This window comes from Anopheles arabiensis, chromosome 2 (genome assembly GCF_016920715.1).
Source record: "Anopheles arabiensis isolate DONGOLA chromosome 2, AaraD3, whole genome shotgun sequence".
NCBI lineage: Eukaryota > Metazoa > Arthropoda > Insecta > Diptera > Culicidae > Anopheles > Anopheles arabiensis.
Window position 1 is genome coordinate 81,636,434 of NC_053517.1, and position 23,491 is coordinate 81,659,924.

A 23,491-nucleotide genomic window follows, 5' to 3' on the forward strand; every position below is an offset into this window, starting at 1 on the left:
AGTGTTGTTAGTTTACCTTCTTCTATTTGGCGTAACGTCCAACGCGGAACGCGAGAAATGAAACCGACATCATCTTGCATCGAAAGAAGAAGATCACACATGTGCACACACGACATCACTTGACATCGCTTCATGACACTTTCAACACGGTTGATCACACCCAAATGCTCAATTTCTGATGTATTGTGCATCAATCGAATAGATTACAATTTTAGAATAAATGTTACCTGGGTAGTCTGACTTAAGTATGATCTAATGTAAATCCTTGGAAAAATTGGTCAGACAACTAAAACACAATTCATTGATTTCAATCATATTCATTGTTCACATTGTTCACCATGTGTTAGTTTATTAAGCTATCTTCAATCCTTAGGCAGCAGCAACAAAGTCAGAGTTGGCCTCAATGAAATCCAAGAAGAACGATACGCGAGCGTACACCGACGGCATGCCGATCGCACAGCCAGCAGCAGATCCGAACGACACAACACCGACCTGGAGGCTTCCTCCGTCCTGGACGGCAAGCGGACCACCCGAATCACCGTTGCAGGCCGAGCGACCTCCCTCACCGCTCATGCACACATTCTGGGGCTCGATCAGGACAGCGTTCCATTGGGCAATGCAGTCAGCATTGGTCATGACCGGGTTGCTGGTGAACATTACAACAGACGAGGTAGCCTGACTAGCGTCCGAGGTGCGACCGAATCCGGACACGGTACCGGTGAAGCCACCGAACTGGCGGGTGTCCGAGCGGGCCGGCAGACGGGCAGGCTGGATACGATCGGTGAAGGTGATCGGAGAGTTCAGGCGCACGACGGCAATGTCGTTGCGGATGTTCGCCGAAGAGTAGCCAGGGTGGGCACGGATGCCCGCGGACGTGAAAGCAATAATCTGCTGCGACGGTTCCGGAGCGTCACGGTTGTGAGCTCCCATGATGGCGTTACCTCCCAGAGCCACAGTCGAAGTGCCCATGATAACACAATGAGCAGCAGTGAGGACGTAGTTGTTGGTCAGGACGGAGCCACCGCACAGACCGGTACCGATGAGGAAGTTGCTCAGCAGAGCGATCTGGTACGGGAACTGGCCGGGCGTAGCCTCCTGGCCGTTGACGACACGGTGCGACGGTTGAGCATACCGGTAGATCTGCAGCTCCTGCGGCAGACGGGCCCAGTAGTGGTCGAACTCCTCGATCGGACGCACCTTCGACCAATCGATGTCGGCGTTGGCCGCAGCGAACAGGGCAACTAGAAGCGCGAACGTTTTCATCCTGACAACTCTGAATGAAGGAAACGACACGGAAGCATCGCTTTTATACTCCACCACGAAGTGCAAGTGTTAGATTAGGTGGTTTATCACAGGAACTTTTGCGAATCATCTTTTTTGTTGGAAGGACTGTTGTTTGGGAAGACTATGACATGCATTACTTGCAGGATTCGTTTTCGTGATAACGCCAAAAAGTGGGAAAGCTCACTTGGAAATACCAAATGAGAGGTTGCAAGAGATTGCAGTTACGTGACACCACAGTTTAGATAACAATGCAATACTTAGATCTGCTTCTGTTTTTATTCACAATTTTGTAAGTGTGATCAATTAAATGGAGACATATATGACCGATTAAAACTTCCTGTTAGGAGAAGGAAAAGATGTTCAATAGATCTTCTTCTTCTTCGTTGGCGGTGAAGACTTGCCTTTACCACTTGTGGGTTTGGCTTTCAGTGACTTATGGATTACCTTTCCCATAGCAGGATAGTCAGTCCTACGTATTGGGGTCCATTGGTCGTGGTCCATTGGGGGTTTGAACCCATGACGAGCATGTTGTTAGGTCGTACAAGTTTATGACTATAGCACCAGACCCGCCGGTTCAATAGATCACTATCTACAATTATTGTATTTATTTACATTAGCCCATTACATTAGCGAGTGTCATTGGCAAGTGACATTAGCAAGTGTGAAAATATATTACTCATTTTGGATAACCGTTTTACTCGCTTTTGATCATCAGAAAGAATCATTTATGCCAGAATAAATCATTTATCATAATCATAATCATAATTATCATAATCAAATGCCATATGCCTTCAAGTTGTGTAAAAATCTGGTTTATCTTTTTTTAATTCTTCTATTTCTTCTTCATTTTATTCTTCTTTTGATCGTTTTCTTCTCATCCTGTTTTCGTCACATCTACTTGTTATTGTTTTTGTACTTCTTCTGTTGCATGCTCCTATTTATTATTCTCCATCTTCATCATCTTTATCATTATTATCATCACATCATCATTATCATCACCATCACATAAACATAATCATATTTTTATTCTTCTTTTTAATTTTCTTACTCACTATCTTCTTCTTGTTTATCCTCCTTGATTGTCTTTACTGTTGGTCTTATTATTTTTTTTTGTATTTATTATACCCTTCTCGTTCTTCTTTTTGTTCTTCTTATTCACATTTGTCTATTTTTTTTTAAATTAGTTCTGATGTGTTACAACTTCCCCCGTCATGCTTACCTCATACAGGGTATCGGATCTTAGTAAAAATAATTACAGTTAGTCGTTGCTACGAGGAAATTTTTCTACAAGGGAACCGAACCATGCCTATGTCTTTACAGGAAACAGATTCTTTAAAAGTTTTGTATGCTATTCCATGAGATCTATAGACCACATGTTGCTCTTCGCCTTCATTAATAACTGGTTCAAAACATATGTCTGGAATGTCGGGAAAGAAAATTGTATCTGATTTCCTATCTCCATCTCCATATTGTCCTAACCTAACCTGAAATCATTTATCTAAACACCTAAAATGTACGTATTGCATCATGGTTCGCCATTATCTTGGCCTGCAATGTGTCATAGAACTCGCAGTCGGTATTTCCAGGTGAACTTTCCCATCCTTTTTTGCGTTATCAGAAATCGAATCTTGCAAGTAACGCGTGCGATGGTCTTCCCCAGCGAGAGTTTCCTTCCAACAGAAAGGATGATTCGCCAAAGTTCCTGTGATAAACCACCTAATCTAAGCGTTGCAGTTTCTGAGCAGATATAAAAGCGATACTTCCGTATCGCTTCCTTCATTCATTTCCCTCATTCAGAGTTGTCAGGATGAAAACATTCGCGCTTCTAGTTGCTCTGTTCGCCGTCGCCAGCGCCGAATGGATCGATATCGATTGGTCCCAGGTGCGCCCGATCGAGGAGTTCGATCACTACTGGGCTCGCCTGCCGGCTGAGCTGCAGGTCTACCGCACGAAGCTGCCGTCGCACCGCATCGTCAACGGTCAGGAAGCGACGCCCGGCCAGTTCCCGTACCAGATCGCTCTGCTGAGCAACTTCCCGACCGGTACCGGTCTGTGCGGTGGCTCCGTCCTGACCAACAACTACATCCTGACCGCTGCTCACTGCGTCATCTCGGGCGCTTCGACTCTGGCTCTGGGAGGTACTGCAATCATTGGAGCTCATAATCGCGATGTAGCGGAACCATCCCAGCAGCGCATTGCCTTCTCGACCGCTGGCATTCGGGCTCATCCGGGTTACACACTGACCAACATCCGCAACGACATTGCCGTCGTGCGCCTGAACTCTCCGATCACCTTCACCGATCGTATCCAGCCTGCCCGTCTGCCGGCCCGCTCGGACACTCGCCAGTTCGGTGGCTTCACCGGTACCGTGTCCGGATTCGGTCGCACCTCGGACGCTAGCCAGGCTACCTCGTCTGTTGTGATGTTCACGACCAATCCGGTCTTGACCAACGCTGATTGCATTGCCCAATGGAACGCTGTCGTGATCGAGCCCCAGAATGTGTGCCTGAGCGGAGCCGGTGGTCGCTCATCGTGCAACGGTGACTCGGGTGGTCCGCTTGCCGTCCAGGACGGAGGAAGCCTCCAGGTCGGTGTTGTGTCGTTCGGATCTGCTGCTGGCTGTGCGATCGGCATGCCGTCGGTGTACGCTCGCGTATCGTTCTTCTTGGATTTCATTGAAGCCAACTCTGACTTTGTGGCTGCTGCCTAAGGATTGAAGATAGCTTAATAAACCAAAGACCTTGTATACTGAATGATGATTGTAATTGTTTTATGATAAAGTATTTTTGTAGAAGAATCCCACGCATAACACACAGTTGAGTGGAAGTATTGCTTTCAAGATAGCATGTTGTACTAGAACAAAACTAGTAATCCATAGCATCTGTTACGTGTGTAGAAGCCATGCCGATGCAAACCAGTGCAATATCTGTACAGGTGTATATCTCATTATCATTAGCATTTTATCAGCTCGATGTTGATGCGGCCTTGTTTTTTGGAGTCTTCTTTGCATACTCTAATGCAGAATTAAGTACTGCTTCATTATCGCGGACCCTGCAATTTGCTGCCTTAAATAACCAACTGGTCGGTGTCAGGCGTCATGAGTGATCGAGGAGGTGTCAAGCGTAGTTTGCCAAAAGTTTTGCTACGATGATCCACTGGGCTATAAGGTACGCATATTCCACTCTTAATACCATTTTGTGATCACGAAATGGGCCTTAACCCTTTAACACATCAGGTCGATATAGTAACACATTACTCTTCTTCCATTAGATTACTGTTCGTATTAAGCACGATTGTTCACATTGCTACAATTCGAACAAAGTGCTTTGAACAAAAATGCATCATTTTTGACTTTAAAACGCATGTTGATGCGTTCGTATTTCAGTACATTCCAAAACACTTGGTCTTCTTAATCATGGAGAACATGTTGCTGGAGCACCTCGACCAGACAGTTATGCAGACATTGCCTAGCTTCGTCACAAATGTAGACGTCAGAAACTCTCCTGCTTTGAAGTGGATCGATGTTCCAAATACGACGCTCAATCTAACGGTCGTGTATACCAGCGTGCAGCGGATCGATGTGGTAGCCAACAGTTTGGTGGATCATTTAATGGTTACCAAGTGCAATCTAGAGAAGATACCCCGTACCATACAAAACGCACAGCGGATGCGAATGTTAGAAATGGGATCGTGCAAAATCGACAGTCTGGATATGGCGAGCTTGTGCGCCAACCGGGAGCTCACCACCCTGATCCTAACGAACAACAAGATACGCTACGTCGTCAATACCGCAACGCAGCATTGCCCGATCTACGATTCTCTCGTTGCACTTTCGTTGCAAGCAAACATGCTTAAAACGGTCAACATCGAGCTGTTCAATGTGTTTGTCCAAATGAACAGTTTGTTTCTGCACAGAAATAGGATAAAATCAATAGCGGGACGGTTGGTGCACGATGCCTTGCAGCAGCTGAGGCTTGAAAACAACAAGCTGACCGGGTTGGCCATGTGTCACTGGCATGTACCAGCAATTCTGCTGGTTACGTTTATGGACAACCCGATGAAAACCATTCCCGAATGTTTAAATAATTTGCAAAATTTCTCCGCCACAGATGGTCTATAATTAGGTTTAAGACGAAAAATAGTTACGAGAGCCTTAACTGAAACCAAAACACGGTGTTTGGAGACTATGGTTAGACGCTGCTGGAATCGCAGATCTATATTTCAATTCAAACCTATTCTGATCGCATTGTTAGTAAAGCTCTAAAATAGATCGTGTGCTGTATTCAACCATTGGGTTCACTGCGACGAGGAGTGCGCACGCCACTTAACTATCGCTTATGAACTCATTAGTGAACGCTTCTTTTATTCCTATAAAATACAAGAGTAACAAAACTGGCAAACAGTTATTGCCGAATTGTCGAATGGGGTATCATTTTGAGATCAAGGCCAAAGCGGACCATCATGAGGCGCTGGATACTAAGGTGAGAAGATGATCTCCGGACGCCCCTAGTATACCCGCGCCCTGACACACACACACTCACATGACGGCTCGTGATGTTTTAGAATGCTATTCCTTCTCGGCACTGCTAACCGTATGGGCTCGATGCGGCTCCAGTGCTCCAAACAGTATTGCTATCTGTACGATCTTACCACGAGCGAAGATACGTTCACGTATCAGTACATTCCGCAACACGTCGAAGTGCTGTGCATCGAGAATACGGTGATGGAGCACATTGATCACGCGATACTGGAGGGTGTGCCAAGCACTATCCAGGAGGTGATCGTAACCAACTCGTTCGCACTGAGGTGGATCAGTGTTCCGCGGGCCGTAAAAAGTATGATGATAACTTCTACCAATCTAAGAAGGATGGATATCGAAGCGAACAGTTCGTTGAGCTATTTGGCTGTATCGGTGTGTGATCTGGTGAAGGTACCGGACTCTATCAAACATGCCCGCAGCCTAGGATGGCTGTACATAACGTCGTGCAAGCTGCAGGGTCTGAATATGGCGAGTTTGTGCGATAACGTGCGGCTGGGCGTTCTCAGCTTGATGAGGAACAAGATCCGCTACGTGGTGAACACGTCCACGAGGCATTGCGGCGTATACGATGCGCTTGCCAGTGTAACGCTGTCGGAAAACCTGCTCACCACAGTCAGCATGGAGCTGTTCAATGTGCTAGTGCGGATGGATGGTTTGTATTTGCAGAACAACCGAATAAGAACGCTTGCTGGACAGTTGATACACGGCACACTGGCCGAGCTACGGATGGACGGAAACAAGCTATCGAGTGTAGATCTGTGCGGATGGACCGTACCATCGCTGGCCAGCCTTATGTTAGACCGCAACAATCTAACGGCCGTGCCACTGTGTGTCAATAATTTCACAAACACCTCCCTTCTTACCATGCGCTCTAATCGATTGTCCAACTTTACCATCGAGAGTGTTGCCGGTATGAGCAGTTTGCGTAAGTTAGATTTATCGTGCAACACGCTAAAGACGGTTATGTTGAGCACGGCCCATTTTCCGGCCGATCTAGAAATGCTGAACATTGATTACAACAATCTAGAAGCACTGGATCTATCCTTTGTACCGGTGCGTTCGTTGGAGGTTCACGTTTCTTATAATCTAATTTCCAGCTTCGATGCCTGCGGTGCGTCACGCAACGTTTCCCAGCTGTTAATGTACGATAATATGATTGTCTGTGCGTGGCACACGTCCTCGGTGCGGGAGCGTGATCGGTGCAATAAGACGGACGGATCTGTTCGACGTTTGCATAACGAGCACCACCGTGAGGTCTGCTATGGTTAGGCGTTATCTTATCCACCGTTCGAAGGATAATAAATAGGCTATGAGCCTATTTCTGACCGCTACCTTTTCAGCTTTCAAAACCGGGGAGACTTTACCAGTTGTTGCGATCACGTCTGGCGAATATGACAAACGATCATAATCTTAAACAGCAAGATTGATGAAACAAAAAAATAGAGAAATATCACAATAACACGTGACTTAAGCCTTCTGCATGTCAGCGGTCGTTCAAGCACGTGGTATTAACAAGGATCTGTACAATTTCAGTATATCCCTAGATAAGTAATATCGAAAATGTTTCCTATATCAACCAGCAATCTTATACATTAACTGATCCTCATCATTGTTACCGACACTGTGTCATATGCGAGAAGATCGTCACAACAGATCACAACAGACGTTGTAGATATTGTAGAAAATAGCTCGATGACTCACCGGCCGGTAATACCGGCCCGGTATCCGACATTGAGGTGGTGAATGTTCCTTGTGTGAAGTATAAAGGTGACTCAGTTCGAGCTTTTGCACTTTGGCAGCTTGCAAATTGCGTGAGCTAGACTAGTAATGTTTACGTAAACACCTTTCCCTTTTGCGAAAAATTGTGGTATTCCCTTATGCTACTATTTCTCAGAGGAAACTCGCTTCAAAAAGTGAATACAGAGCAGCTCAATACGTTTGATAGTCGCGGCGAATTTTGAGTATCGGTATTCGCTTGGCGCACAAAGCATTCGCGCATCAAGCTCAGTACTACTAGAATGTAGCCTTCTTACTGATTCGACGGACGTGTCGTCCTGTTGGCTAGCGTGGCATACTATTCGAAAGCCGATGGTTAAAATAACTCAATGACGAACCCAATCTATCCTATGCATCCGGTGGCTGCATTCGGCTCCAATACTACTGAACGACACAATTAAATACGAGAAATATCCAAACAACTTTACCTACCTGCTTACTGATATTTGTCTATGATATTTCGAAATATTTGTTATGTACGAAATTGACAGAATTTCTAATTGTATCCATAATTCCAATATTTCAAACACACGCCCTCTGGCTTTAGTAGATTGTTGATATTGATTTTGCTTTTAACGTTATCGGTACGAAGCTATAAAATAAATCGCGTCAAATTATTCATGGATATTTATTATTTGATTACAATTTAAATGATGGCTCGTGAAAAACGAGCTGAACGTGGGTACGTGAATGAGCTGGGTTAGCCTGGCAGTACGTACCAGTGAAACTTGTCAACCATTGATTAAAGGTAATCATCATACGCATTATCGCATTGTTATCCTTATCTACGCATTAGTTTTAAACGAATATAATACGTCAAACATTTCCATTTGATTGCCGTTTATTGCAAGCTTGTTTTTAATAAAAAAAAGGCTACGGTTCTCTATAAAAAGAATACCAAGCAATGCTGCCAGTGAGTGTTCGTGGTAGTTTTATTGTAAATTCAGCTTGTTAAATGTGTATCAAATGCCGGTGGGTTATATGGTGCGTATTTTAAGCCTTCAAAATATGTTGCAAAAAACAACCCTTAAACGTATTGACATGCATGTGGTTTGCGTTAGGTTGGTGGTTGTTTTCAACGCTGTAAACCGTATCGCTACTCTTCGTCTCCAGTGTCGTACCGCTTCCTGTGCTGTCTATGACTTCTGCTCGATAGAGGATAAGTTCACCTTTAGCTATATTCCCGAAACTACCCGCAGGGTCTACATGTACCGCAGCTGCATCGAACGCATGGATCTTCCGCTACTAAAGGGTCTGCCTAGTTTTGTGAAATCTTTAGACATACAGCGTGCTACCCCTTTAAGATGGATCAGTATCCCGCAAACGCTCAAGGTTCTTTCGATAGAGCAGACAAGTCTGCGTTCAATCGAGATTGAAGCAAATAGTACACTAAAGCATCTAATCATCGCATACTGTCATCTATCTACCCTTCCCGATGCTATACGACATGCGCCAATGTTACTCCACCTTCAAATAAGATCGTGCAACATACAACAGCTTGATCTGGCAAGTTTGTGTGAGAACGCGCTCCTAAGAACAGTCATTCTCACGCGAAACAAGTTGCGCTACATTGCGAACACGTCGACCAAACAGTGTGCCCTCTACGGTTCACTATCGGCCATAGTGTTGACAGGAAACCGGCTGAAATCGATCAACATGGAGCTGTTCAATGTGTTCGTTCAGCTAGACTCTGTGTTTTTGCAGAGCAACAGAATCACCTCGCTTGCTGGCCGGTTTATTCACAACGCAATAGCGGAGCTTCGGATGGACATCAACAGGCTAGCGTGGGTAGACCTCTGCCAGTGGAGCGTGCCTGCACTGGTTTGGCTTTCGTTCGACGAAAACGTTTTGGCGGAGGTTCCAAAGTGTATGAACAATTTTAAGAATGTTACGAGGTTGGTTCTGAGCTCCAATGTACTATCTAACTTTACAATCGAAAGCGTAGCCGGGATGGAACATCTAGTAAGCTTAAGCTTATCGTACAACCAGTTACTCTCAGTCACGTTGAACAGTGAACGATTTCCGCGTCGTCTAGAGTTTATAAATTTGTACCATAACAATCTTACATCGCTTGATCTGTCCTTCATACCGGTACGATCGCTAAAGATCGATGCTTCCCGTAATTTTATTGCGAGCTTTGATGTGCACGGCACGTCTGCAAACGTTACCCGATTGGCTATGGAGCACAACCCAATCGACTGTTCGTGGGATATCGACACGAAACGAGAGCAGATGCAATGTAAGATTCAGACAGGATGAAGTAGTAGTAATAGTATTCAGCTCAGAAGCTTCAAGTTATCCTACTTTGTGTATTGTGATGCAGTCGTATCCATAGCATAGAAGTTGACAGAGCAATAAATAATTGAGTCTCAGATGTTGGGTTTCAATTGCAGAATCTTCTGAAATTTAGTGTCTTCATCTCGCTTAGTATCAAGTATCTTCGATCGTCGCAAAGCACCGTTCTCGCAGACCACGCATAAAGCACTGTTTGTCTACACTGGTAGCAGGCTCAAACAACTTCCCTATCAGCTCAGCACGACCGATTATCGATGTTCCCAAATCTTGTGCTGCATCATGGTGCGATACACCTGCCATAAAATGCTTCCAAGCGGCCGGTGCGTCAGTAAACCCCGTATCGGATTGCCCTAGGTTCGCTTATAAGCGGCTAATCAGTTAATTGCTTGAGCGTAATGCTACCATCCGTCCAGCGCTATTGTGGCTAACCAATTCATTACCTGACGGCCCGCTACCGGTAACGCAATCAAAGGGAATTCCCGTGCTATTATTTTTGCGTTCCTTGGGTTATTTTGGAGATATGCCGGCTTCGTTCTTAGCCTGTTTGGCTTTCCGAAGGATGTGTGTTTAGCTTTGCGTTTTAATCGCCTGCTTTTTGTTTTGCTGCTTTCTTATCTATACGCCCTCTGTCTGGTAAGATACGATGATGCAAGTAGCGAAGAGTTTGACAAATAATGTACGCACGATACATATAAACATAATGTGGGCTGGTAAACAATGGTTAAGCAAAAATGACCATTTCTTTCATGATATGCGCACCAACTGATAATGCTACTAAAGGATTTATGACGTCACTTGCGGGCATTTTAATCGTTCGCTCGCTTTCGTCTGTTGAAGGTGTATTTTTCAAGGCACTTTAGGTACGAATGAAATGCAACTTTCTGATGACGAAACAATTGATAAACCGTCACGCATGACTTGATGCATCGTACACCTGCTCCAGATCTAACGTCGGTTTCGCCCACTGGAAACTCCGCCACTGATTAAGCTTTATCATAGATCTATTGGATTTGGTTGTTCTATATAAGAAGTACAACCCAGCTGCAGCTTCATTCAGTTTCAAGATGAAAACGTTCGTACTGCTCGTTGCCTGCCTGGCTGCCGTTGCCAGCGCCGAATGGATCGAGATCGATTGGTCCAGGGTGCGCCCGATCGAGGAGTTCGATCACTACTGGGAGCGTCTGCCGCAGGAGCTGCAGATCTATCGCCATGTCCGTCCGTCGCCCCGCGTCACCAATGGGCAGGAAGCGACGCCCGGCCAGTTTCCGTACCAGATCGCACTGGTGAGCGAGTTCGTTATTACGAGCGGTCTGTGCGGTGGCTCCGTCCTGACCAATAACTTCATCCTGACCGCTGCTCACTGTGTCGTTGGAACGGCCGGCATCCTTGCGTCCGGTGGTACCGCCATCATTGGCGCTCATAATCGCAACACTGCGGAAGCGTCGCAGCAACGCATCCGCTTCTCCGGTCCCGGTGTGATCCCTCATCCGTTCTATGCCTCCAGCAATCTGCGTAACGACATCGCGCTGGTGCGGTTGGATGCTCCGATCGTGTTTAACGATCGTGTGCAGCCCGTCCGTTTGCCGGCCCGCTCGGACACGCGCCAGTTCGGTGGTTTCCTGGGAACCGTTTCTGGATTCGGACGCACGTCAGACGCTAGCACGGCTACCTCGGATGTTGTGATGTTCACGACCAACCCAGTGATGACCAATGCTGACTGTATTGCCCAATGGAACAGTGCCCTGATCGAGCCCCAGCAAGTGTGCCTGAGCGGTGAGGGAGGACGCTCGGCCTGCAACGGTGACTCCGGTGGGCCGCTGGCTGTGCAGGACGGTGGCAGTCTCCAGATCGGTGTTGTGTCGTTCGGATCTGCTGGAGGTTGCTCGATCGGTATGCCGTCCGTGTACGCTCGTGTGTCGTTCTTCCTGGACTGGATCGTTGCCAACTCTGACTTTGTTGCGGCTGCCTAAGTCTGTACGTGATCTGCGATATTGGTGATATAGGATTAGGATTTTAATAAAATTTAATTAACAAAACAAACAAGTATTTGTTTCATTGAAAAACAATTATGAAAAACTACTGCTGAGGTGCTTTTGGAAAACTGCACCAATAGCACGTGTGTCCTCTTTTGTGATATTCGTGGGGCTTGGCTAAAAAGAGGTTGTACTTATTTAAAACAATACAATAATATAATTTATTAATCCTAAGCCCTTTTTGTGTGTGACCGTCCCGCTCGGCCGCCTTATTCCAAGAGAGCACGATCGTCCTTTCGATCGTGCTGAGTGGCCTCTCGGCTCGCTGAGTGACCAGCCAGTCGGAGCCGAACTGTTTGCGCAGGTTGGCTCACTTATCGCATTTCGCCCTAAAACGCCTCCATAACATCTCCCTCTCTTAAAATGTACGGTACACTTCGAACCGACTGGGCAATCTTCTATTGCGAGAAGAGCGTCGTGGTTCCTGTACCCGATTTCAGCTTTCTAGGACGTGCGGTTGCCGTTCTTCTAAATATTTGCGTAGACGATGCACTGAAGCAACCACTGATGCCATTTTGTTGTTGCTGCAAGACCACTTGTTTATACAACTTGTTTTTTTTTTTCAAACAGCCTTCTTTTAAAGTACTTTCTGTGTTAGAGTGCTCTTTTACTTCTGCAAATCCCTTTTCCTTTTTTTGGCTGTAATCTGTTTGTGCTTTGTAAATGCTCGAGATGCGTGCTGTATGGTTATTATTTAATTGATCATGACTTGGTATTCTTGCTTGATTGTGTTGCTCATGTACTACATTCCTTTTCTTTTAGTTGAGGATTCTGACCATAACTGTCGCTATTATTTTGTTTTCCTTTTGAATTCTTGAATGATAATTTTTCATTTAGGCATTTCTTTTGCACATGGGGATTGCTACCCACTCTCTCTTTAAACAAAATAGATCGCCTTTTTTCATGAAACGTGCAAGCTGTGGTCTATACGACACTATTGTTGATCAACTTTCCTTTAAGCATGTGTTACTTTCTATTATATTGGTTTCGTTTCTTTTTTTTATCATATTCCTTTTTATGCATCTCATTTTATATATTCCATTTTCTCTTTTTTTTTTGTTATGTAGCAGTCGTTGTTCCGTTTGTAAAATAATTATCGTTGCCTGATCCTTTAAAAACGCTGGGATATTCTAAGCTTTTAGCAATTGGTGTCGTTGTTGAAACTGATTCACAGTACGCATTCATTGGTACCGATCCCAGGTTAAAAGATTCTATTACGTCTGCACCCAATAATAAAAGATTTACGTGAGCTACCCGTATTGTGGCTGTTTTTGTATTTCCTCCAACCGTAATAATTCCTTCGAATTCCCCGTCTATGTGAAGGTTAGCTCCTGACACTGTCTTTGTTCTTATCTCGCATGCATTTAATAAAGGTTCTCCTAAGCTTTTCCACATGGGTCGATTTATGATCGTGATATCGGACCGCGTATCGAGTTGCAACCTGGCATTCTTCCCATTTATTAGCACATTTACGTACTTACGGTTTACTGCGACTGCACAAGCATTCACCGTGACGATTTTAGCCTCCGCTGATGGGCTGTGCCCAAACTTTCCGAATCGACTTGCGGTATTGCAGTGTCCTTCTCGGTGCCCTTCTATTCCGCAATCTTGGCACGTGTGCGATTTGTATTCGCAGTCTTGCACCCAATGTCTATCGCCACAAAGCCAGCATGGTCGGCTGGGCTGGGTGTTCCGTGCGGGAGGATGCTGTTTACTATATCTTTGGAAATTATTTCTTCTGGGGAATTGCCGGTGCTGAAAACTCGAATTGTTAGCTTTAGTATGGTTATTTAATATTTTTGTATTATTGTTGTTATGCAATGCGAGTACTTGCCGTTCATTTTCCTGTATCATTGCGCTGTCTCTTTTTAGTGCGGCAATGCGACTGCAATCCTCTGACAGTTGCTGCAACGTAATCTGCTCTCGATCCTCGATTTTCGCCAACAATCTGGTTCGCACTTCGACGTCTCGTTCTTCTCTTAATCCACAAACGAATAAGAGGCACTTTAGCTGCTCCTCGTCGAGCTTGCTGAGCTCGAACTCTACGCATGATTTATTCACACGGCATGCGTAGGTAAGCAGATCCTCTTCAGGTTTCCTTGTAAGCTGCAAACACCTGTACCTTTTGCTTATCAAGGATTCCTGTACGTCGAACAGCACAGCGAGCTTTGCGATCGTCTCCTTGAATGAAAATTCATTTGAACGCCGGGGCAGGATAAACGACAAATATCGATCATGCTCGGCTGCACCTAGCTTCCTTAAAAGAAGTCGCACTTTTGCTGCATCACTTAACCGACAAGCATCCTCGTTGAACAGCTCCTCGTACCGGGAAAACCATGTTCTGAAGGTGATGCCAGCTTCAGGATCGAACCGAAATTCCATAATCGAATTGGCTAATGCTTCCGTTGCTTGCTCTGGATTAAAATTTGGCGTAACTACGGGCTGGCTTATTTGCTGGGCCATTAGTTGCTGCATCATTTTCAGCGTTTGCAGGAGTACGGCGTTATCCACTACAGCTGAGCCCGTTTGCGATGGCGGTTGCACAAATTGCGATGGCGCTGATACCGGCTGCGCTGATGCGGGTCCCAATTGCGATGGCGGATAGAGGTGTCCGTTTGGGGACACCTGATGATGGGACGCTACTTCGTGCACGGAGGGAACGTGCGGCTGCGATGCTCCGGGTTGCTGCATCACCGCCGGGTTGAAAAATCCAGGTCGGCCTAAGGATGCACGTCGCTGCTCCTCCTCCGTCGGTAAATCCATCGTTGCATCAGCGGGGTTCATCTTGCGCTTCTTGGGACGTGGTGGTGCAATTGTGTGGGTGTATGTGTGTGAGCGGGACACGGAAGAAAACGAACAAAAAACGAATTAAAATATGGTCAGCACTTTACAACACGAAACGATCACATTAACTTTTCTCGTCGCCACTTTTGTGATATTCGTCAGGCTTGGCTAAAACGAGGTTGTACTTATTTAAAACAATACAATAATATAATTTATTAATCCTAAGCCCTTTTTGTGTGTGACCGTCCCGCTCGGCCGCCTTATTCCAAGAGAGCACGATCGTCCTTTCGATCGTGCTGAGTGGCCTCTCGGCTCGCTGAGTGACCAGCCAGTCGGAGCCGAACTGTTTGCGCAGGTTGGCTCACTTATCGCATTTCGCCCTAAAACGCCTCCATAACATCTCCCTCTCTTAAAATGTACGGTACACTTCGAACCGACTGGGCAATCTTCTATTGCGAGAAGAGCGTCGTGGTTCCTGTACCCGATTTCAGCTTTCTAGGACGTGCGGTTGCCGTTCTTCTAAATATTTGCGTAGACGATGCACTGAAGCAACCACTGATGCCATTTTGTTGTTGCTGCAAGACCACTTGTTTATACAACTTGTTTTTTTTTTCAAACAGCCTTCTTTTAAAGTACTTTCTGTGTTAGAGTGCTCTTTTACTTCTGCAAATCCCTTTTCCTTTTTTTGGCTGTAATCTGTTTGTGCTTTGTAAATGCTCGAGATGCGTGCTGTATGGTTATTATTTAATTGATCATGACTTGGTATTCTTGCTTGATTGTGTTGCTCATGTACTACATTCCTTTTCTTTTAGTTGAGGATTCTGACCATAACTGTCGCTATTATTTTGTTTTCCTTTTGAATTCTTGAATGATAATTTTTCATTTAGGCATTTCTTTTGCACATGGGGATTGCTACCCACTCTCTCTTTAAACAAAATAGATCGCCTTTTTTCATGAAACGTGCAAGCTGTGGTCTATACGACACTATTGTTGATCAACTTTCCTTTAAGCATGTGTTACTTTCTATTATATTGGTTTCGTTTCTTTTTTTTATCATATTCCTTTTTATGCATCTCATTTTATATATTCCATTTTCTCTTTTTTTTTTGTTATGTAGCAGTCGTTGTTCCGTTTGTAAAATAATTATCGTTGCCTGATCCTTTAAAAACGCTGGGATATTCTAAGCTTTTAGCAATTGGTGTCGTTGTTGAAACTGATTCACAGTACGCATTCATTGGTACCGATCCCAGGTTAAAAGATTCTATTACGTCTGCACCCAATAATAAAAGATTTACGTGAGCTACCCGTATTGTGGCTGTTTTTGTATTTCCTCCAACCGTAATAATTCCTTCGAATTCCCCGTCTATGTGAAGGTTAGCTCCTGACACTGTCTTTGTTCTTATCTCGCATGCATTTAATAAAGGTTCTCCTAAGCTTTTCCACATGGGTCGATTTATGATCGTGATATCGGACCGCGTATCGAGTTGCAACCTGGCATTCTTCCCATTTATTAGCACATTTACGTACTTACGGTTTACTGCGACTGCACAAGCATTCACCGTGACGATTTTAGCCTCCGCTGATGGGCTGTGCCCAAACTTTCCGAATCGACTTGCGGTATTGCAGTGTCCTTCTCGGTGCCCTTCTATTCCGCAATCTTGGCACGTGTGCGATTTGTATTCGCAGTCTTGCACCCAATGTCTATCGCCACAAAGCCAGCATGGTCGGCTGGGCTGGGTGTTCCGTGCGGGAGGATGCTGTTTACTATATCTTTGGAAATTATTTCTTCTGGGGAATTGCCGGTGCTGAAAACTCGAATTGTTAGCTTTAGTATGGTTATTTAATATTTTTGTATTATTGTTGTTATGCAATGCGAGTACTTGCCGTTCATTTTCCTGTATCATTGCGCTGTCTCTTTTTAGTGCGGCAATGCGACTGCAATCCTCTGACAGTTGCTGCAACGTAATCTGCTCTCGATCCTCGATTTTCGCCAACAATCTGGTTCGCACTTCGACGTCTCGTTCTTCTCTTAATCCACAAACGAATAAGAGGCACTTTAGCTGCTCCTCGTCGAGCTTGCTGAGCTCGAACTCTACGCATGATTTATTCACACGGCATGCGTAGGTAAGCAGATCCTCTTCAGGTTTCCTTGTAAGCTGCAAACACCTGTACCTTTTGCTTATCAAGGATTCCTGTACGTCGAACAGCACAGCGAGCTTTGCGATCGTCTCCTTGAATGAAAATTCATTTGAACGCCGGGGCAGGATAAACGACAAATATCGATCATGCTCGGCTGCACCTAGCTTCCTTAAAAGAAGTCGCACTTTTGCTGCATCACTTAACCGACAAGCATCCTCGTTGAACAGCTCCTCGTACCGGGAAAACCATGTTCTGAAGGTGATGCCAGCTTCAGGATCGAACCGAAATTCCATAATCGAATTGGCTAATGCTTCCGTTGCTTGCTCTGGATTAAAATTTGGCGTAACTACGGGCTGGCTTATTTGCTGGGCCATTAGTTGCTGCATCATTTTCAGCGTTTGCAGGAGTACGGCGTTATCCACTACAGCTGAGCCCGTTTGCGATGGCGGTTGCACAAATTGCGATGGCGCTGATACCGGCTGCGCTGATGCGGGTCCCAATTGCGATGGCGGATAGAGGTGTCCGTTTGGGGACACCTGATGATGGGACGCTACTTCGTGCACGGAGGGAACGTGCGGCTGCGATGCTCCGGGTTGCTGCATCACCGCCGGGTTGAAAAATCCAGGTCGGCCTAAGGATGCACGTCGCTGCTCCTCCTCCGTCGGTAAATCCATCGTTGCATCAGCGGGGTTCATCTTGCGCTTCTTGGGACGTGGTGGTGCAATTGTGTGGGTGTATGTGTGTGAGCGGGACACGGAAGAAAACGAACAAAAAACGAATTAAAATATGGTCAGCACTTTACAACACGAAACGATCACATTAACTTTTCTCGTCGCCACTTTTGTGATATTCGTCAGGCTTGGCTAAAACGAGGTTGTACTTATTTAAAACAATACAATAATATAATTTATTAATCCTAAGCCCTTTTTGTGTGTGACCGTCCCGCTCGGCCGCCTTATTCCCCAACAGTCAAAAGCCGAAGATTTTATATTGACCTTTCACTTTTTCTATCTGTCTCTCACTCTAATTTGAGCGATTTTCCCCTGATGAGTGTCCCCGAGCCTCCTCGTGTGGTTGTTGTTGTTGGAAGTTGAAACCGAACCCTGCCAAAATCAGCGAAGAACGAAACAAGAAACGACATGCACAGTGCTGACAATAACACACACACGCACGGCGATACACGCTGTGCGATGATTCAGTTGCACACATCATTTGCTGTGCGGTGTTCTGTGCAAATACTGCACACACACATTCGATTTGCTTTCAAATTCAGTGGTGATTATCTCTTCATTTTTTCTGTTTCATGTGTAATAACACACGGTACGTGGCAGATGGTTGCGCGTGCTGAGTGCAAAGTGCATGCGCTTTAATTCGCAGTGCTGTGTTGTGTTTTGCTTTATGTTATATAAAATACAATCGAATCATTTCCTTCGGTTCAGGGGAAAAATCATTCTTTGTTTTTTTTCGGTTTTTCCGACGGATCGGTTGAATAATTTCGCCAACTCAGCTTCAAAGCCAGCTTCAATCTCAGCGGATCTCTGAGTGCTGGTGACCGGTGGGTGGTCACTCAGCGAGCCGAGAGGCCACTCAGCACGATCGAAAGGACGATCGTGCTCTCTTGGACCCACCGCCCACCGGTCACCAGCACTCAGAGATCCGCTGAGATTGAAGCTGGCTTTGAAGCTGAGTTGGCGAAATTATTCAACCGATCCGTCGGGTCCCGAAGCCGAAGCAAACCCGAAGCCGAAGCAAAACCCGAATGGGGTTCGGCACGACCCTTCGTTTTTATAGCCCCTCCCCTTTTTGCCAGGATTTCTTACCGAACTGATACAGTGCGAACCATTATATCAATATGATTCGATTTATTGAATATTTTATATAACATAAATACAAAAAACACAACACATGCACAATAACCACTGCACTTAATTCTAAATTAACGCACATAATTTAACTAACACTTTTACACTCGCACAGAGAAAAATCAGCACAGCACTTTCTGCTCCACATCGCTGTCGCGCCTAGTTCTTCTCGCTGCACTGTACGGGCCACCATCTCCAACACCACGACACTGCCACAGGTTTTGTTGTCTCCGTTCGCCGTGAAACACACATGAAATGGAAGAAAAATTATATTAATTAGAAGGGGGATGTTGGTTGATAATTTTAATCACTTTAACTTACCTTAAATTAGAATGATCTCCATTTTTACGGGGTTTATCCGCTGACCACCAAGAGCTGAAACACCACACAAGCACCAACCTCACTGGACTGAAAGTAAAGCCTACTGCGTGAATGTGTGTATGCGCTTCTGCCAAGCCAACCGCGCCGTACTGCGTGTGTAGCCAAGTACGTGTGTGTGTGTATTTGCACCACTGGACACAGAACACAAATCTCACCGCACAGCAGAGCGTGTGTCGCCAAGTGTATGCATGTGTGTATTTGCACCACTGAATTCTGAACGTCCATCGCACAGCGTGTATCGCCAAGTGCGTGGCTGTGTGTAGTATCACCGTGGACTGCAGAAAACTACCTGCACTAGAACAGAGCGCTGGTGTGGCCAAATGTGTGCATGTGTGTACTTCCTCCACTGAAAGCCGGTATCGCACCAGATTTCGGGTGTCGCCTTGTGCGTGTGTGTGTGTTATTGTCACAGCACACTCGTTCGTCATTTTTTTCGTTTTTTCGCTTGAGCCACTCGATTTCGTTCTTCGCTGATTTTGGCAGCGCACGAAGGGGGTTCGGTTTCAACTTCCAACAACAACAACCACACGAGGAGGCTCGGGGACACTCATCAGGGGAAAATCGCTCAAATTAGAGTGAGAGACAGATAGAAAAAGTGAAAGGTCAATATAAAATCTTCGGCTTTTGACTGTTGGGCGGTCACCAGCACTCAGAGATCCGCTGAGATTGAAGCTGGCTTTGAAGCTGAGTTGGCGAAATTATTCAACCGATCCGTCGGGTCCCGAAGCCGAAGCAAACCCGAAGCCGAAGCAAAACCCGAATGGGGTTCGGCACGACCCTTCGTTTTTATAGCCCCCTCCCCCTTTTTTGCCAGGATTTCTTACCGAACTGATACAGTGCGAACCATTATATCAATATGATTCGATTTATTGAATATTTTATATAACATAAATACAAAAAAAAAACACAACACATGCACAATAACCACTGCACTTAATTCTAAATTAACGCACATAATTTAACTAACACTTTTTACACTCGCACAGAGAAAAATCAGCACAGCACTTTCTGCTCCACATCGCTGTCGCGCCTAGTTCTTCTCGCTGCACTGTACGGGCCACCATCTCCAACACCACGACACTGCCACAGGTTTTGTTGTCTCCGTTCGCCGTGAAACACACATGAAATGGAAGAAAAATTATATTAATTAGAAGGGGGGATGTTGGTTGATAATTTTAATCACTTTAACTTACCTTAAATTAGAATGATCTCCATTTTTACGGGGTTTATCCGCTGACCACCAAGAGCTGAAACACCACACAAGCACCAACCTCACTGGACTGAAAGTAAAGCCTACTGCGTGAATGTGTGTATGCGCTTCTGCCAAGCCAACCGCGCCGTACTGCGTGTGTAGCCAAGTACGTGTGTGTGTGTATTTGCACCACTGGACACAGAACACAAATCTCACCGCACAGCAGAGCGTGTGTCGCCAAGTGTATGCATGTGTGTATTTGCACCACTGAATTCTGAACGTCCATCGCACAGCGTGTATCGCCAAGTGCGTGGCTGTGTGTAGTATCACCGTGGACTGCAGAAAACTACCTGCACTAGAACAGAGCGCTGGTGTGGCCAAATGTGTGCATGTGTGTACTTCCTCCACTGAAAGCCGGTATCGCACCAGATTTCGGGTGTCGCCTTGTGCGTGTGTGTGTGTTATTGTCACAGCACACTCGTTCGTCATTTTTTTCGTTTTTTCGCTTGAGCCACTCGATTTCGTTCTTCGCTGATTTTGGCAGCGCACGAAGGGGGTTCGGTTTCAACTTCCAACAACAACAACCACACGAGGAGGCTCGGGGACACTCATCAGGGGAAAATCGCTCAAATTAGAGTGAGAGACAGATAGAAAAAGTGAAAGGTCAATATAAAATCTTCGGCTTTTGACTGTTGGGCAGCCAGTCGGAGCCGAACTGTTTGCGCAGATTTGCTCACTTATCGCATTTCGCCCTAAAACGCCTCCATAACATCCTCAAAAAGTATTTGGTGTACATAAATGATTGAATTCCATTGATCATTAATGAAGTGAATGTTTTATTTTGAAATTGTCCATTAAAGATCTCTTTATTAATAGGCTGTTTTAATCTTTTTTGAGGAGCTGGCTGATTGATGCTTATTTTATCGATGACTAAATATGGCTTTGAGTCCAAATTTTTATATCAACCATGTGTTGTTTCGTGGAATCCGTACACATGGTTAATAAACTTGGCCAGCTAGGCATATTTTCTTGTGTTTTCATTTGCCAAAGATCTTTTGGGCTCAAAAAGCTCTTTTCGTTGTTTTCATACTGATCCATTATTTCTATTAATAACTGGTCTGTTGTTGCCGTCATATTGATTATTATTATTTTAATTATGTTTTATAATTATAAGTATTATAGTTATATAGACGATTGACAACCTCTTGAATGATATACCACGCATTCAAGAATGATTTGTGTGGATTTGCAATGGGACGATCTTAATAAATCCTGGGAACGATTCAAAAACATTTAGGAAGCGATCAATAAATCATCATTAGACGAACCCAGGATTGCAGATAAACGAACCAAAGACCAAACTGATGGTGGCAACATCAGCGGACCTGATGGTGGCAATGGACGACCCAGCCCGTAAAGTTTTTTTAGGCCGTCCACAAGGACAGAGGAGGCGTGGTAAGCCCAAACTCAGGTGGCAAGATGGCGTATAGGCGTCCGCCTTTAAGGCCTGGATAACGGACCGGCAGACGAAGGCGCGAGACCGCGAGCGGTTTCGGACACTCGTGAGGCAGGCCAAGACCGCAAAGCGGTTGTAGCGCCGGATAAGTAAGTAAGTAAGTAAGACGAACCCAAACATTATGGAAAACAACCAAAAACCCAGTAATAAGAAGAGGTTTAGCATAAAGAAAAAAAATTGAAAATGGCATAAAGGAGAACATTAAAGATGTCGCCATTTGTTAAATATAATTTGATTCTATTCGTAACTTTATTAGAACAAGATGCTCCTGGCAATTTTATGAAACATCAGTGCTTTTTAGCAGATAGCACATTTGAACAGTTTTTCCAACAAAATAAATAGAAGATGTTTCAACTGATACTAAAGTTGAGTAATTAAACATTTCTTCCGAAAAAATGAAGTGAAGTGATGGTCGTAGTTATGTCCAGTCAAATGCCCACCGTGCTCTGCTCTAGTGGACAGTCTCCTCAATGCGCCTGCGAGTTCTGCAACGAAAAGGACCAACTGCCAACCCAATCGTTTTCATCGTGAGATATTTTGAACTACAATTCACTCTGAACCAGTTGTTAGCTCACTATGAAGAGAAATATCTTGTCCATAGTTTGAATTTACTCCTTAGTAAATGATTCACAGAATGTACTTAAGTTTGGAACTAAGTTTATTTATCGTTCAACATCAACGCATCGACTTAAGGGCGGGCGACGAAGTTAGAGTTGGCCTCAATCCAGGGCAGGAAGAAGGACACGCGAGCGTACACCGACGGCATACCGATCGAGCAGCCTCCAGCAGATCCGAACGACACAATACCGATCTGGAGACTGCCACCATCCTGGACGGCCAGCGGGCCACCCGAGTCACCGTTGCAGGCCGAGCGACCACCCTCACCGCTCAGGCACACGTTCTGGGGCTGGATCAGGGCCGTGTTCCAGCGAGCAATACAGTCAGCATTGGTCATGACCGGGTTGCTGGTGAACCTCACCACAGCCGACGTAGCCGTGCTGCCATCAGAAACGCGTCCAAATCCGGACACGGTACCGGTGAAGCCACCGAACTGGCGGGTGTCCGAGCGGGCCGGCAGACGGGCAGGCTGAACGCGAGTGTTGAACACGATCGGAGCATCCAGACGCACGACGGCAATGTCGTTACGGATGTTGGTGGTCGTGTACTGCGGATGACGGATGATACCACCGGTCGAAAAGCGGATGCGCTGCTGGGAAGGCTCGTTGACGTTGCGATTGTGGGCTCCCATGATGGCAGTTCCACCACGGGCCAGAGTCGTCGCACCGGACACAACACAGTGAGCAGCGGTCAGGATGTAGTTGTTGGTCAAGACGGAACCTCCGCACAGACCCGTGCCAGTAAGGAACTCACTCAGCAGAGCGATCTGGTACGGGAACTGGCCGGGCGTAGCCTCCTGGCCGTTGACGATGCGGTGCGTCGGAAGCATCTTGCGGTAGATCTGCATCTCCGCTGGCAGACGCTCCCAGTAGTGATCGAACTCCTCGATCGGACGGACCTGAGACCAATCGATCTCGATCCATTCGGCGCTGGCAACGGCCAACAGACCAACAAGAAGCACGAAGGTTTTCATCTTGACTCAGAGGGAATGTAATCAGAAGGCACGAGCCAACTGCTTTTATACCCAAAATCGGTTCAATTAGGGCTTATCCGTCCAAAATGTTCTTTTCG

At 45.6% G+C, this 23,491-nt stretch overlaps 4 protein-coding genes across 9 annotated transcripts in view; 2 read left to right on the forward strand and 2 right to left on the reverse strand.

The window, feature by feature from the left end:
* LOC120898562 overlaps positions 1-18,747 on the reverse strand; it is a 242,014-nt gene extending 223,267 nt beyond the window's left edge. Inside the window, exons 1-2 of one of the 6 annotated variants that reach the window (XM_040304595.1) lie at positions 18,672-18,747; positions 13,406-17,555 (exon numbers count right to left, since the gene is read on the reverse strand). In XM_040304595.1, the coding sequence (XP_040160529.1) occupies positions 15,822-17,546 (1,725 nt within the window). In that variant the 5' untranslated portion in view covers positions 17,547-17,555; positions 18,672-18,747 and the 3' untranslated portion in view covers positions 13,406-15,821. Of the gene's footprint in view, positions 1-12,969; positions 17,877-18,671 lie in introns of those variants that run through there. The other 5 variants (XM_040304598.1, XM_040304599.1, XM_040304597.1 and 2 more) reach the window with 5 other exon arrangements.
* On the reverse strand, positions 324-23,393 carry LOC120898576 (brachyurin-like). Its single transcript, XM_040304619.1, has 2 exons — positions 22,854-23,393; positions 324-732 (listed from the first exon to the last, which is right to left on the reverse strand). The coding sequence occupies exons 1-2, from the start codon at positions 23,391-23,393 to the stop codon at positions 370-372; spliced, it is 903 nt and encodes a 300-aa protein (XP_040160553.1). The 3' UTR covers positions 324-369.
* Positions 3,083-4,037, forward strand: LOC120898577 (brachyurin-like). Its single transcript, XM_040304621.1, has one exon. The coding sequence runs from the start codon at positions 3,092-3,094 to the stop codon at positions 3,992-3,994; it is 903 nt and encodes a 300-aa protein (XP_040160555.1). The 5' UTR covers positions 3,083-3,091; the 3' UTR covers positions 3,995-4,037.
* LOC120898575 (chymotrypsin BI-like) lies at positions 10,658-11,929 on the forward strand. Its single transcript, XM_040304618.1, has one exon. The coding sequence runs from the start codon at positions 10,960-10,962 to the stop codon at positions 11,863-11,865; it is 906 nt and encodes a 301-aa protein (XP_040160552.1). The 5' UTR covers positions 10,658-10,959; the 3' UTR covers positions 11,866-11,929.
* Positions 23,394-23,491: the final 98 nt, after the last annotated feature.